We start from the raw sequence: 16,599 nt of genomic DNA on the forward strand, positions 1-16,599 counted from the left end.
GCACATGGATCAGCAAAATTTGCAAAATAATATCGTTTTCGCTTGATGCCAAACCTAACCTAGTTTTCTCCTGAAATGCTGTCAAAACGTTTGTTTGAAACCAGCTTCGAACCTAGTTTCAACGTGGTAGAACTGAAAATCGGGTCAAATTTGAACCTGATTTTAATATCAGGTTTGCTTAAACTCCCCTTTTCTAAGTGCGAACCCAACACAGTTTTGTGAAAAGTGTTTGTTTGATGAAACTATCCTGGATTAGTTTCAGGTTTCCCAAGTAAAAAACGACATAATAATGTAGTTTTAATATTTTGTTCTCTAGCGGGCAAGCATAGCACAACTCGATATGCGCCAAACAATCATTAAAGAGTAGAAATTTTCTCTACTTTCCCGATGGATTTTTCTTCCTAAAACGTATAAACATAACCTGTCAAACAAACAAAAATCGTTTGTAAAACGATTCACGTCTACCAGAGAATACTGGTCGCATACATTTTTTCCAACATTATTTTATTATATAGATGGCAAAAAACATTTTAAAACGCTATTAAATATATATGCTACTTTTGATTCTAATTGTCAGTGTTGTAACATTTTCTTCTGCTTTCTGGTTTGCCTCACCTCACTTGAGATGACACTGAATCATGACATAGCAACTTTGGCTGTATCGTCAATTTATTTTCGTTCATAATTCATTGAACTTTCTTTCAACTGGATTGCCAGCGAAACCACGCTGTTTTGCAGTATGGATAAAAATTCCAAAACATGAATAGATATTCTTTCTTTCTCGCGAAATATTCGGATCTTCACCGCATTAACAGGAGACGACAAGCCCACCCGTTGAGAGTTCCATCGGAAGTGATTTTGGAACATGGGACAAATGATAAAAAAGAGTAATAAATCACACCAAAAACACGGATTGAGATGAAATTTGTGTTACGTCAATAACTGCTCTAGATATGGTATATAAGATGAAACATAATAAAAATGTCAAATGTTTAAAATCAGAAATCAATGTTTGCGGATTCCAATACGTACATGCACAGTTTGTGTAGTTGGAGCTGGACGAAAAAGCCGTACACCCAGCGTGACAAGGGCTGAAGTACGTGAGCCCGTTGTTCCCACAGACCGGTTCGACGTCGAACATGTGGCACTCGCATCCAAAGTTGCACGCTGCGGTCAGATTCACTTGGAACGGTTCTACACTATGTGCCGGCGAGCTGTTATAGTAGGGTATGGTTGTTCCGGCCATTTTCAGATTTTCGCATCCAAGGAAAAACAGCAGCCCGTAGCAGGACAGACACACGAGATTGGAAACCAGCACGAATTGCACCGCTCCCTTGGGCTTCAGCTGGAACCGTTTCAGAATGCAGCCACCGATAAATATGCCTATGCACGCTCCCGGGACAGCAATCGAACCGGTGAAGACACTGGCCTGACTTTTCCCCAGGCTAAACTGCGTTTCAAGATATTTGGGCAGGAATACCACGAAGCCGGACACAATCATGAGCTCCATGCAGGCCCCCAAACAAGTGACGATATAGACCGGATTGGAAACTAGGCGCCACATGGACAGTGGTATGTCTGGAAATAAATTAGTAACCGAATGAAAATTTATCTCACCGCAAAAATAAATTGAAATGTTTCAATTCTGAACGTTTACAAGAGCAAAAACGATATACCTTTAATATCCTTTCCATATCCGCTATCCTCGCCTGACTTGTTCGTACCAGGCTGACCGGCACTTCCGTTCCCTGATTGCTGTTGGTTTTGGGCCTGGGATTGCTGCTGCTGTTGTTGTTGTTGTTGTTGTTGTTGCTGCAGTGATTGATTTTGCTGTGGTCGAGACAAACTGCCAGAATTATTGGCCGATAATTGCTGCAGCTGGGGTAATTTTTGCTCGGCGATCCGAATTTTCTTCTTTTCTCTAGTGAGAACCTATATCGGGCAACGAGGTGAATAGCAGTGTTGTATCGGTAGTTTAGTTTAGTCATAAATTTTAAGAGCATGCTGGCAATTAGTTCGGGGTAAATTATGAAGGGTACGATTCTCGGGCGACACATGGCGAGAATGATAAATGAATTTTTCGAAGCTCGAATGGTTACAGTAAACTAGAACTTACCTTCGGAAAAGAGAAAAATGGAATTGCTACGAGTGTAAGCAAGATTCCGCAAATGAGGAAACCACCCCACCACATGCCCACCCACCGTCGATCATCGGGATCTGAAACGAGAAAAATGAGCAATACTTAATCTCATAATCTAAATTTGTATTTGGGTCTAGATTTTAGTCAACTCTGCGCATTATTCATTATATAATCCTTTTCCATGGTCAAAAGAATTATAAACTAGCATTGATTGTACTTAATGTGAAACTCTGTTTGACTATGACCGTAAAACCAACCTATATTAATATGATTCCCGGAGAACGCATCCATGTGAAACGAAAGCAGATACGCTCCTAGTAAGAAACCCAACACAGGCCCGAAAGCAGCCATACTGTACATTGCACCTGTAAACAAAATGAAATATTATTGCTTCGTCGTTTCCAAGAAACGTGGCTCTACCGGTCAGAACTCACTCACCTATATACATGGAAGAGCTTTCCTTCCGCACGTGATCATCGACGTAGGTAGTGCCCAGCGTGAACAATGGGCTTCCACCCCCACCGAGTAGGATTTGCGCTATCACAAACAGTATCACGGGTCCGAAGGTGGACGCTTTACTCTTCAGGCAGTTGTCGCCCCTGTAATGCGGGAAATATTACCGTCCATGATGATTAATGACAACTCGACATTCCTACCTGAGATTATGGGTTGTCAGCGGAGGATTGGAAAGACTGTTGGACAACCGGCCAAGGCCCATGTCCTGCTCCCGTACTGATACAAGCCGACAAATGTTATCAGCAGTCTTATTGTCAAGCATAACACCTGGGTTGGGCTCACCGGAAAAGTGAGGAATCATAAAAACCAAAGAACCAATTCCCATGATCACCGCACCTAAAGGAATCATCGTGTTCAAACATTGATCGAAACAAGTTGATAAATAAACCCATATCTTACCGATCCCAATCCACACCGGAATGTGCCTGCGACTGCCAAGATAGCTTACGAAAATTACGGTGATTACATTGCCTATCTCATAGCTGGACGCCACCAGACCGGACAGACTCGATGGAATCTCGAAGCGTTTTTCGATGGTCGTGATAACCGAGTTGATATAACCGGAACTCAGGGCCTGCTGCAGGGTCACCAGGATGGATAGCAGTAACACGAACACCTTGATTCGGGCAAATTTCTGCAGTGGCAACGGCCGACAGCTCAGAATTCCACAATCACGGCTGTAGTCTTCGCTGGCGAGCAACATATTCGGTATTGGTTTATCACGTTCCATCATCATGACACTGTTCGAAGGTTGCCGGCTGTGGCACTTGACCACGGTGTCTATCGGGGCAGTGTTCACCGAAACCGGCAGCGATTCCGACTCGGTATCCTGGGGAATGTCAGCACTGCTGTCGTCTGTTTGTGCCTCCGAGTACAAACCGGTCATCGCATACATGGACTCATTCCGTCTGTGAAGGAAAGAACCAATTGACGATTTTCACTTTAATTTTTAAAGTACGACAAAAACATTAAATTTAAGATGTTTAGGTGTTTTTTCAAATTTTTGGAGACATTTTAGGCGCCATCACGAAAACGAATCAACCAATCAATTTAATTATGTCAGTTATCCTATACAGAAGACTCATTTTTTCAATTTGAGCACTCATTTTGTACTAAATATTAAAATTTTATCGATGTTTATTTATTTCATGTTGAGTCAAAATCAACAATTCTTGATTTCTCAAATCAATAGCTTCAGAGCAAAATTTCACTCTCATCAACATGTCTATACATACGGAATCATGAAACATTTAATTGAGATTAAGCTATTTGAAAATATTTACTAGGAATTTTACAGGAGTTTAAAAAAAGGACTACAATAATCCATCGAATGACCGTGAAATAGCTAATTTCGCTGAAAGGGTCATTTCGCCGAATCCTAAAATCGTCTTAAAATCGTAACTATAATTGATTTAAAATAAAGACAAATGAAAGATGATAGCGTTAACACCCGTTTTGTTGACCTACAATTGTACTTCTTGAATAAAAATTGATTCATGAACCTCAGAACGAAGTTCTTAAGAAAACTTGTTGACTATTAGCTACTTAGCATCAAAGCAATTGCATAGGTGTATCTACCAAGGAAATGTATGTGGTATTTTCCGTTAATTAAGTTAAAATGAAAAAAATATCCAATGCGACTACGCCACATCGTTTTGATTCATGTGCTGCCCGACCTCGCTACCGCTCGTTCGGACCTAACTACAGTAAAAAAACCTAGCTTTGAGTAGACCGGGCAAACATAGCGGTTACAGGTTTGTATGCGAGAGGCCGCCGCTTCCGACGGCGGGTCGGCGGCCGACTCAGCTGGCGCAGTCTCAACGGCTTTGTACCGCCGAGCCATCTTGGATTCGATTATGCGCCATATCAGTTATACAGGAGACATGACCCTCTCGGCGCAATAAACTATTTCGGCGAAATGACCCTTTCGGCGAAATGACCCGCTCCCATAACTCTGTTTTAACTTTGAAAACAGTTTAGAAATTTAGTACGATTCCATTACATCTTTTACATTTATTATCAAGGGCCAATAAGAATCATACAGAAAAACCTATTCCTAATCCACCTAATGGTGAGACAATGCCTTCTTCTCTAATCGACACAGTGTCATTAGGATATTTGTTGCCTTTTTATTGAGATAATTTAGTCTCGAACGTGCCTGACTTTGTTGATATCGGTTAATCCATATAGAAAAAAAAATTGCGGTAACGAACTTTGACGTTAATGTCATTTATACCATATATTTATTTATTTTTTTTAATATCCGGAATCAGAAATAACATCCTTTTGTTCTTTTGATTTGATCAATGATTCAAAAGTAGCTTTCAAACGAGCCTGAGATTGTTAATCACCCCTATTCTGTACGTCGCACAGTGGTCCAAAACTTGAAAAAGACGGTCAAAAGTCTGTACTGACTCTCACTGATTTTTAAGAGCTAACGTGTCTTCGAAGAAGTTTTACAAGATTATTTAACGCTTCTTTTGACACTGGGACCTTAATTTTTGTTAAGGGGGTAGTACCAATTCCGAATAAAAATGTTTAACTAATGTAAAAAAAAATTTCTTGAGATATATTCGCTTTATTTTAAAAACAGTCTTTTTTATTTATATGCGTAGAATCTACCTCTATTACCTAAGTATCTTCTACAAAGTTTTAGCTAGCATATAAATGAGTTATTTTTTCTCAATACTGTTAACAACCTAATCAATCAATTAGGTAATCAATGTTACCTAATAAATCATTACAATATTTCACTTGTTATTTAAAGGATATTTTTTTATTCAGGCCTATTTGCGTACAAGCTTTACGTGGCCGATTGAGCCCATTTTTTTAATAATTTTTTTTTTGAGTTGGATCTCGTTGTCACCCTTTTTCTAGGGGGAGAGGAGCTTCCATTTCCCTCCTGCGAGGATTGAGGGGCACTTCGTTCGTGATTCGTCCCGTCATCCATAGCCGCATCGATGGTATTGTTGTCGATTTCCGTCTTCTTTTCGTTGCTAGTTGCTGTAGATGCACCTTGTTGTATATTGGTTGCAATTGCTGGTTGGTTGGATGGTAAGTTGTTAACTGCAGCCGGTGTACTTTGTTCTATAGAGGATACTGATGGTTTCGTTGAAGGGAATGCTTCATTGTTATTGGCGGCTGTCACAGGTGTAATGGGGTTGCTTGGGGTTTGTGTGATGGAAGCACCGTTGTCCTTTGGTGTAGTTGTCTCCTTGTCCAGTTTATCACATGGCTTACCGTAGTGAACAGCTTTTTGGCAATATTGACATGTGGCCATCTGATTGTCATAGGTAACAAGTGATTCGCACGGAATTTTTGTATCTTGACCGAAAATCACATAAGATGGTATAGGCTTCTTTAAGTGTATGCGTAATAAACGTACGCCATTTAGAATACCGGGGAAAGAGTTCTTCCACTTTTCTTTTTCGATAGAGAGAATCTTTCCGTATTGGGACATAGTTTTGCGAATATAAGAATCGGTGACGCTCGAGTGGAGATCATGCACACGCACTTCTATAGCACTATCATCCATATATACTGGAATGTTGTACTTTTTTTTTATTTAAAAGATATTTTATTCAGGCCTATTTGCGTACAAGCTTTACGTGGCCGATTTAGCTGAGTTTTTAGATAAAAAATTTTTTGTATTGGATCTCGTTGTCACCCTTTTTCTAGGGGGAGAGGAGCTTCCATTTTCCTCTTGCGAGGATTGAGGGGCAGTTTGTTCGTGGTTCGTCTCGTCATCCATTGCCGTGGTATTGTTGTTGATTTCGTTGCTAGTTGCTGTAGATGCGCCTTGTTGTACATTGTTTGCAGTTGCTGGTTGGTTGGATGGTAAGCTGTTAACTGCAGCTGGTGTACTTTGTTCTATAGGGGTTACGTTGGATGGTTTCGTTGAAGGGGATACTTCCCTGTTGTTGGTGACTGTCACAGGTGTACTGGGGTTGCTTGGGGTTGGTGTAGAGGAAGCACCGTTGTCCTTTGGTATAGTTGTCTCCTTGTCCGGTTTATCACATGGCTTACCGTAGTGAACAGCTTTTTGGCAATATTGACATGTGGCCATCTGATTGTCATACGTAACAAGTGATTTGCACGGTATTCTTGTATCCTGACTGAATGTCACATAAGAAGGTATAGGCCTCCTCAAGCGCATGCGTAACAAACGTACGCCATTTAGAATACCGGGGAAAAAATTCTTCCACTTTTCTTTTTCGATAGAGAGAATCTCTCCGTATTCGGACATAGTTGCGCGAATATAAGGATCGGGAACGCATGAGGGTAGATCATGCACACGCACTTCTATAGCACTATCTTCCATATAGGGTAACAGAGGTATTTTGGCCACTTCATATATTTTGGCCCACCTAACAAACTTTATCAATTTTATCGGATTTTATCGATGTTAAGTAACCGATGTTGCATAAATTTGAAGCTAATCACATAAAATTACCCATTGCGGAAGGGTTTTTCAAAGATATTACAACATTTGGTGGATATTTATTCAAAGTGGGCCAAAATAAAATCAATCCTAGAGTGGGCCAAAATACCTCTGTTACCCTATACTGGAATGTTGTACTTGATATTTTCATGCTCCACATAGTGCACGAGCGAACTGAATATTTCACTTAGTCGTATTGCATTCGATTAATCAGTATCAGTCACGCTATCGTCCGAGTTTTCTGTGTCGCTAATTTTTTGCTCTGTATTTTCTTGTTCTGTTATAAGTTCTAGCATATCACTTGCTTCCAGTGACAATTCCTTTCCAGTTTTCAAATTAATATAGTGTATAACAAGATAACAAGAATTTATATAGATTATTACTATACATTCTATGCATGTATGCAAAAATATGAAATATATTTCTATCCGATTTCCGAGGAGGAGTGAAACCAGCGACTACCAGTCTGGACGCCCTTAAACACGCATAAACATGCTAATGCTTGCGCGCGCAACTTACGCAAATTGTTGCGATTTTTATTTTGTTTACTTTTTGACAATTAACAATATTAGAAAAAATCTAAGTGGAACTCGATGCAATTTTTTAGGCCTTTTCGAAGTTAGTTTTAATTATTGAAATTCCGAATTGAAAGTTATCGAATGTTCAACAAATGTTTAAAAAATAGAAAAATATTTTCTAAACAAAATATGATACAGTATTATAAAAGTACAAAGTTTTACGAAGAGATTCCATGTTTAAACGTGTAAATAAATTGAGTTATCGCGAGGCAACACGACGAGATGTTAAGCGTACGACGTGAGTTACAGAAATAGCAGTCGCGTGACGCCCTCCGTTTCTTGACCATTCATGGTTTCAGCATGACCAGAGTGAAAATGAGTCACACGAACAGTACTCAAGATATTATCTATGGAAAATAAATTGAATTAGGAATATATTTTTCTATAAGCATTGTAAAAGTTTGCTGTATTAGGTTGCATATTTCGCTTTGGCACAAGGTTGCCTAGGCAAAAAAAGGTAAAATGATGTATAACTTTTCCAGAAAAGAATAAACCTATGCATTGCCTTCTACAAAATTATGGGATTTTATATTTTCTACAATTATTCCAAACAAAGTATGCATAAAAATTAACTCGAAACAAGTTATGATTAGAAAACTAGTTTTAAGGGGGTTGTCATAATTCAATAACTAAAACTAACTTTGAAAAGGCCTAAAATAGTTACATCGAGTGCCACTTAGATTTTTTTATAGTATTGGGTATATCTTTTCCTAAAAATTTTGTAAAAATCAACCGCATAATGCTGCATATTTCGCTTCGACATAAGGATTTATCTTTGGTTAAATAAAGGTAAAATGTTGTATACCTTTGCCAGGAAAGAACAAATCACTACCTTCAACAAAAATATAGGATTTTTTTATTTTCTACAAATATTCCAAACAAAGTATGCATAACAAAATAAACAGAAACAAGTTATGAATAAAAAACTGATTTTAAGGGGGTTGCTATAAAACGCTTTGTATATCCGAAACGGTGCGACCTAGACTTTTGGTATATTTTACAAAGTAAATTATTTTCAATAGTTCTAAAACTTTGTAGGAGAAAAAAATTCGCTTCAGAGAAAAAAAATTTGATTATAGTTTTTTGTTTGATGCGGGTGCGACCAGTTAATGTTGTTTTAAATAAAGAGATGGCTTTTTGGTCAATTGGTTTCTCGTCAAAACATTTATTTTTCGTTAAAGGCCAACGTTTCGAAGGTTATACCTTCATCTTCAGGGCAACTGTAATTTTATGTATTATTTAGTCACAAAAATTTTTTCCACAAAATACAATAATTTTACAAAATGTACTCACAACGACTACAAATATTTTTCGTCAAGTATGGTGTAACATTTATAATAGTTGATTGAAAAACGTCTACTCTACACTAAAACACAAAAACGAGACATACGAATTCAATTTGTTTAGAAATTTTGATTCGAATTATTTGTTTTGCCAAGAACTTACACAAGCACTTCCCACGCACATCGACTTCGATTGAGCACTGAAATATTGCAAGCAGCGAATATGGAAGACAGTAGAGCAAAAATTAGAGTGAAACAGATGAGAAATGATAGACAGCGAAATCGGAGGCGAGATTGACAGTTAATGTGTCTCACAACTATTATAAATGTTACACCATACTTGACGAAAAATATTTGTAGTCGTTGTGAGTACATTTTGTAAAATTATTGTATTTTGTGGAAAAAATTTTTGTGACTAAATAATACATAAAATTACAGTTGCCCTGAAGATGAAGGTATAACCTTCGAAACGTTGGCCTTTAACGAAAAATAAATGTTTTGACGAGAAACCAATTGACCAAAAAGCCATCTCTTCATTTAAAACAATTATAGTTTTTGTCAAAGTAGGCCATGAACAATTAGCGATAGAATCAAATTACGCGGTATATATTTGTAAATAATTTCTTAAAAGCAACTATATGCATTAAAAAACGGTTTGGCAGCTACTTATTTATGTCCACGTTTTTATTGATTCGAACCACTGTGCGTCGATTGATTCGAAATATTCCGATCGAATGTGCAATTTTCTGATCTGATCTGACTACGCATCCAGGTTTTTGGTTCTCCATACATGGTCTAATTTGTGTATGAGGCACTAAAAATAAAGAATATGCTATCGTTTCTCATCCAATGTGGTAAGAAGCTATAGTCAGAGGGGTTCATCGTTCTTTCTGGAGTAAATTAATCCTTGCCGTATTGACCTAAGAAGATTTTAACAAATTATTTGGCATCCCTCATAGGTGCCAAATACACTTTTGCTCATGAAGATTGCGAATTGCTCGGCATCATTCCGTTCCTGCCTCTGAATCCTTTTGAATTGATGCCAATACGATAATATCTGTTTTTTTTAAACACATGGTCTAATTTTCGCAATTTCGAATGTAGCATCTAGGCATCGTTTTGTTTGCATGCAAAGAAAATATGAAGCTTAAGCATTACAGCATTTGCAAAGACAATTTATGTTTCGAACGAGTAAGTGCATAAGTGCGCCGTACAGTAGAATCGTTTTTCAACAATGACAAAATATACAGTAATGTATGGATGTAGGATGCACAATTTAGTTATGAAGGTAAATAATTGAAGAAAATATCAATATATTTTGTAAACAATAATTTACTGAGTGCAGTAAATAGTGAATTCCTAAGGGTATGATTTGATAGCAGATGGTAGGCTTTATCATAATTTCATTTGTTCGGAATGAGGAGGAACAGCCACTCCACACTCCTTCACAATTCATTGCAACGGAAATCGAAGTAACGTTATTTAGTTATCCATTCGAAACTATAACAATTCAGTTTCCAATATAAAATGTACTAAAAACGCGAAGGTCAAAATTCGAGAATTAATTCCACGACCACGGTCACCGGAGCCGGTCGCAAAATTTGGTATGACACTTTCAACACGAAATTAACGGAGGACTCACGCGACCGAGATCGATGTCAGATAGGCTTTGGTGGCACTAGTCGATTTCATTCGTGTGTTCGATTGCAATCTAAATTGTTTGTTCCATCGCCAGCACAGGGTGTGAGGTGTTGATTGCACCGGGCGTTCGTAAGCTGACCACGCGGGAGCTTTTGTTACGGCATTTAGAATGCCGAATGCTATTGTTCCGTAAATTGGATCCTAAACTCAATCACGGCTTGTAGGTTGAGTGGACATATGTTGACTGAGCTTGGGCGATGGTCGCGATGGATGAAATTCGTTAATCAAAAGTAACCAGTGGAGCATTCCACATGGTTGGTTTACTATTTGAAAATCGAAAATTGATTGTCAATTTAGAATGTAAAAGTTTTGCTTTTCGTGTACGCAAGAGCAGTCAAACCAATCGGTTGGTTTAGCGATACTGCTTTATTTCATACTCAATAATTGAATACACCGTAACTTATACAGCAAAAATATCTGAAAATTAATAGTAATGGAATCTCGATGCCCTCTTAAGCGGTGAAGACAGAAATCTATATTAGACACAATTTTCCAGGCAATGTAACATAAATTTCCGAATTTTTTTTTATATTTTGACATAAAGTTTGATTTCAATCAATATTCTGTACAGCGTAAATTTTAAAATATATAAAACCCATTTTTACGTTAATCAATTGAATTTTACGTCTTGACTAATTGAAATTTATACGCTTAGCATGTACTTTTTACTTACCGCTTTTACACGGCTAACTAGTACGACTGTATAAATTTATATGCACAATTTATCTGACCTGCAGGTGTGTGCTTCAGTGACTTAAAGGATGTTGTAAAACTTAATCGTATAAATATTTTCGAAGCTGATGTAAAGAGTAGCTGCCAGGAAATTATGCTCGAAGTTCAAATGGCGACTTCCGGTTTATCGATATTCCTTGAAAGTCAGTACAGCATGGGTATTTTTGGGACGGATTTAATAAGTAAATGAAAATCTCATGAAACGATGGTTGAGGTCGTTTCAAAATCCAAGATGGTGACTTCCGATTCATTAATGTTCAGTAAAACCCCTTACAATATGATTATTTTCAGATCGAACTGGATGTTCACATGCCAAAAAAATTCGAAACGACATCAAACATCGTTTTCCGGCATTCAGTCATTATATTTGTTCCGGAAACACTAATACTAAAAGAGTTTTCACAGAATATCGATCTTGGATTTCGGAAAGAGCTCAAATGTTATTAACATGTATCTACTCATCAAATCCGTTCTTTTAATATCTTCAATGATTATCGATGAATAGTATGTCGTCATATTGAATTTTGAAACTAAAAATAACATCGTTTTTCGGTATTTATTCATCGAATCCGTTTCAAAAATATCCATACTGTTAAAGTTTATAAAAAACATCAACTAAGCGGTAGTCGCCATCACGAATTTTGGAACGATTTCAAACATCGTTTTCCAGTATTTGTTCATCAAATCCGTTCCGAAAATACTTATATTGTAAGGGTTTTCAAAGAATGTCGATAAACCGGAAGCCGTTACCTTGGATGGATCGACCTCAAAAAATGTTTTCCGACAACTATTTATCAAATATCATTGCATATGTTTAAAAAGGCTATTTTTTCGAAGTAGGTTCGCCAAGAATTTTTTTTATTTAGGACCTTTCAACCGGCTAGTCTTTCGGGTCCGTATGAATTACTTAAGAAATTCTTTAAAAAAACTTTTCATTTAATCTTGAATAAAAACAAGAAAATTTATTTAGGCATAATTGGCATAACCTTTTCAATTGGTAAACAGTTTGAGGCTAAATTAGACGATTTTTTTTTCTTTTTTTGCAGCATCGCTCCAAATGACGCTTTGACATTTTGAACTCTCTTCATCACACCTCCGGAGCTGGAAATTCAGGTACTCGGAAACGAAATCCGAGAATCAATAGGGAAGATTCGGCAGCCTTGAGCCGACGCAACAACGCCTTAGGTTGATGTCAGCGTGAGCGTGGAACGCGATACGAAGCGAAGCGGTTCAATGCAATGTACTGTTATCGCATCGCGTTCACTCTGACAGGTTTGCTTTGATCAAATGCATCTAGCTCGCACGCGTACCTAGACGCTTCGCGTTACGCTTTCACTCTGACAGCAACCTTAGGCAACTCGTCTTTAAGGAAAAGTATTGGAAAAATTTATTTGAATTTTTAATTGTAGTCACAGTCATTTCTGTGACCTTCATAAAAAATTTCATAGAAAATATTTGATTGCTTCTAAAGAAAAATAGAAATCCTCATTTTTGCGACGACAATGTGAAACTCAGGTTTTAAGCTTTTTTATCAAAAATTCGGACAACAAATGTAAGCAGCCCTCAACAGCCCTAGATAATAAGTAAATAAAGCGCTTAGTGAATGTATTGCGTCAAGCGTAGAAACCAATTTCACTTCAAATGAACATTGTTTTGTCTCACTTTTCCTTGTATGATCTTATACATAAAAATTTACGACATTACTTCAAGTAAAAATATGAATTTGTGGCGAATACCGCCCTTATTATATCTTCCTTTACAAGGAACAGTGCTATTCAAAATTTTATCAATTGAAACAATTATAAATTCAATTATTATAGTTGTGACCCAAGGCACCCACCATTAGGAGTGCCTTGGACCAAATGTCAACAATTTTTCATGTATGAATTACAAACCAAATCCGTTCACAAAAAATCACAATGAAAGTGAAGAGATATACTAAGGTATAAAAAATGTTGGGTGAAAAATTACCCAAAACTGCCGACTCTTCGCTATAGTGAAGTCAGTTCTAATGGCAAAAACCCTTACTAATCCATTTAGTGGTGAAATAGTACCTGCCTCTTGTCATTCACACAGGTTCAATAAAACATTTTTTATTAACATAATTTCTAACACGAATTTAAGCTCTTTTTGATAAAAATTCGTCCAGGTTGATTCGGATAGATAACAAAAGTATGCTTAAGCGCTTATGTCACATATTTGGAAACATTCTTTAAACCAAATGCATGGAGAATAATACATTGGTTAAATGTGATAATTTTTTTGCAGATAGACAATAGTGGAATTTCTCGGTTGCGTCACTTATACGATTATATTTACAGAACCGGAAGAGTTAGTCATATGACTATCGAACTTGATCAATAATGTAATAATATAGCTTCCGAATTGAGCCTAAGCTTGTTGAAATCGATTAAGATATCTCCGAGTAAAGTGAACGTATTGAGAAAAAAGTACGATTTGTCGGTTACGTCACTTCTACGATCATATTTCTAGTGAACCTTATCTTTTCGAAATCGGTTCAGCCATCTCTACGAAAATTGAGCGGTAAAAAATAACGAGTTCCGTCGGTTAGGTCACTTATGCCATTATAACTCCGGAAGCGAAAGTGGTAACCATTTGACCTTGAACTTTATTAGTGGCCTAAAAGTAGCATTCAAACTTGCCTAAGCTTACTGAAATCAGTTGAGCCATCTCTGAGAAAATTGAACCGTAAAGAAATAACGCATTTTCTCGGTTACGTCACTTATATCATCATATCGTCGGAACCAAAAGTGACAGCCATATGCTTTTCGAACTTGATCAGTGGCCCAATTTCTTCGTCAAACAAGCCTAAGCTTGTTGAAATTCCCATCTCTGAGAAAATTGAGCGATACAATATGTCTGAAAAGTGAATATACATACACACAGATATTTTCCGATCTCGTCGAGCTAATTCGAATGGTATATAACACTAGGGGTCTCCGATGCTCCGATCGAAAGTTGGGTTTTCCATTAATTAGAAGGCAAAACTAGAACGATTCGTAAATTAGATTAGTTTTAAGCCCAATTTAAAAGATATTTTTATGTTTTTTCATCGTCGCTCCAAGCGGCGCTTAAAAGTTTACGACCTTATTACATTGTAATTCCGGAACCAGATGTCGGATCACGATAAAACTCGGATAATTTTGTATGGGACCATAACATTTTTCTTTTGTATCTAATTTTATCGGAAGATCGGAGGGAGCTTCGTTTAGAAATATCTGATAACTATTTCCGGTACATCCAGAACCGGAAACTGGGAACTGGTATAGCCAAAGCCTGGTCGATTGGTTATAAATTAATAAAGCATAACAAATTGGAATAGTTTTAAGCATTGTCCCCTATAATGTTGACACAGGACTACGTCTTTTTTCTATATAAGGGTGCAGATTCAAAATAAGGAAACTAAAACCGCAGAAATAGTGGTCAGGTTTTAAACCCTTACAGCTCAATCAATTTAAAACACATCTTCGATATTATTACACCTAATGCTTGAAAATATTTTCAGGTACCGATTGTAGTAGATAAAGCTTTATATAATAGATCATTGGTGGTCGAAATATGAATTAATGACGAGCAATGTTCAATTTTCCTTGTTTTCCTCTTCAGTTTGTGTATGCTCGTATTCAAGAAAACCTTTCACAAAACAAAAATCAGTACCGAACCGACTAGAACTCTTTGCGGTTCGTTAATGCCGTAGATAAGGTTACTATGTTCATCAACAAGTGGAAAATTTGTGAATTTGTTTTATGCGCCGTTCACCTCGCACAATGAAATTCGTCTGTTTCATTGCATCCCAGGAAAACGCCCATAATAATGGAGTGCTGGATGATCGAGATCACCACCTTCCATCTTCAACAACAACAACAACAAACCAAACGGTCCTTTTTAGGGCATCCAAAATGGCTTAAATAATTATTTTCGTAGAAATATGTCGTCTACATGTAAATAAGTTTATATGGAACCCAAAAAAATGTGTTACGGAAATATGCAAAATAAATTTCAGCTGTGATTTTGACAATAGTGTAGTCCTACGTCAAAAGTTCGAACAACCACATAGGGATGTTCTCTGTAGTTTTTATGTTATGTATTTGCATCATCACTTTGAATGACGGTAAGAAATATTTAATGTACATCACCTCGGTCGGTGAACCGGAAGTCGGATTCAGATAAAATTTTAAACTTCTTCAAAATATTATGCAAGCTTTTATTTGAAGCTAAGTTTGTGAAAACCGGTCTCACCAAATTCAATTGTCGGAGAAATTCAAATGATTTTCTTTTTAGAGTTTTGAGCACTATTTCCGGTACTTTCGGAATCGAAGGCTGGGGACCAGTATAACTGAAGTGAGATTTTTTTGTCATCTGCTAACAAGATCTACAATTTATAGAAATTTATTATCAATCTTCAAGGAAATTACAGCTTGCCAGTTATAAAAAAATTAGTATAACATTCTGAACCCTTCATTTAAATATAAATTTGTAAAAATCAGTTCAGCCATTTCTGAGAAAAGTTAGTACACATATTTCCGAAGATATTCACGTTAATATCAGGTGTACAACTTTGCTTCCGCCTTTTTTTTTTCTTCCAAAATTAAAAGCTTTATTGCGAAAAAGTGCTTACAGATGTATTATTCAAAGTATTGTCCGTCGCTAGCGACAACTTTCTCCCATCTTTCCGGCAATTTTAGGATCCCGGCTCAAAAAAGGAGTCCTCTTTTGACGCTATCCATGAAGCAATCCATTTTTCCAACTCTTCGAAGGATTGAAAATGTTGATCTGCCAGGCCGTGTGCCATCGAACGGAATAGGTGGAAGTCAGAAGGGGCAACATCTGGGGAATACGGCGGGTGGGGCAAGACTTCCCATTTCAGCGTTTCCAGATACTTTTTTACCACTTTTGCGACGTGAGATCGAGCATTTTCGTGTTGGAGGATGACTTTGTCATGTCGCTCTTGATATTGTGGCCGCTTTTCTTTTAGCGCGCGACTAAGGCGCATCAGTTGCGTTCGGTAGCGATCTTCTGTTTTTAAGAGCTCGTAGTAAATCACACCGAGCTGATCGCACCAAATTCTCTTCCACCACCATGTTTGTCTTCGACATCGAAATCACCATTTTTAAAACGTTGACACCACTCCCGATACGTTCTTTTACTCAGAGCAGCATCACCGTAAGTTTCTGAGAGCATTCGATG

At 37.4% G+C, this 16,599-nt stretch overlaps 1 protein-coding gene across 1 annotated transcript in view; it reads right to left on the reverse strand.

Moving 5' to 3' along the window:
• Positions 1-16,599, reverse strand: part of LOC131428278 (solute carrier organic anion transporter family member 5A1) — a 225,602-nt gene that overhangs the window by 23,158 nt on the left and 185,845 nt on the right. Inside the window, exons 5-11 of the mRNA XM_058592096.1 lie at positions 3,056-3,564; positions 2,797-2,992; positions 2,579-2,739; positions 2,398-2,505; positions 2,117-2,217; positions 1,677-1,932; positions 1,033-1,578 (exon numbers count right to left, since the gene is read on the reverse strand). Coding sequence (XP_058448079.1) covers positions 1,033-1,578; positions 1,677-1,932; positions 2,117-2,217; positions 2,398-2,505; positions 2,579-2,739; positions 2,797-2,992; positions 3,056-3,564 — 1,877 coding nt within the window. The remainder of the gene's footprint in view (positions 1-1,032; positions 1,579-1,676; positions 1,933-2,116; positions 2,218-2,397; positions 2,506-2,578; positions 2,740-2,796; positions 2,993-3,055; positions 3,565-16,599) is intronic.

Source organism: Malaya genurostris, chromosome 2, assembly GCF_030247185.1.
Source record: "Malaya genurostris strain Urasoe2022 chromosome 2, Malgen_1.1, whole genome shotgun sequence".
Classification (NCBI taxonomy): Eukaryota; Metazoa; Arthropoda; class Insecta; order Diptera; family Culicidae; genus Malaya; species Malaya genurostris.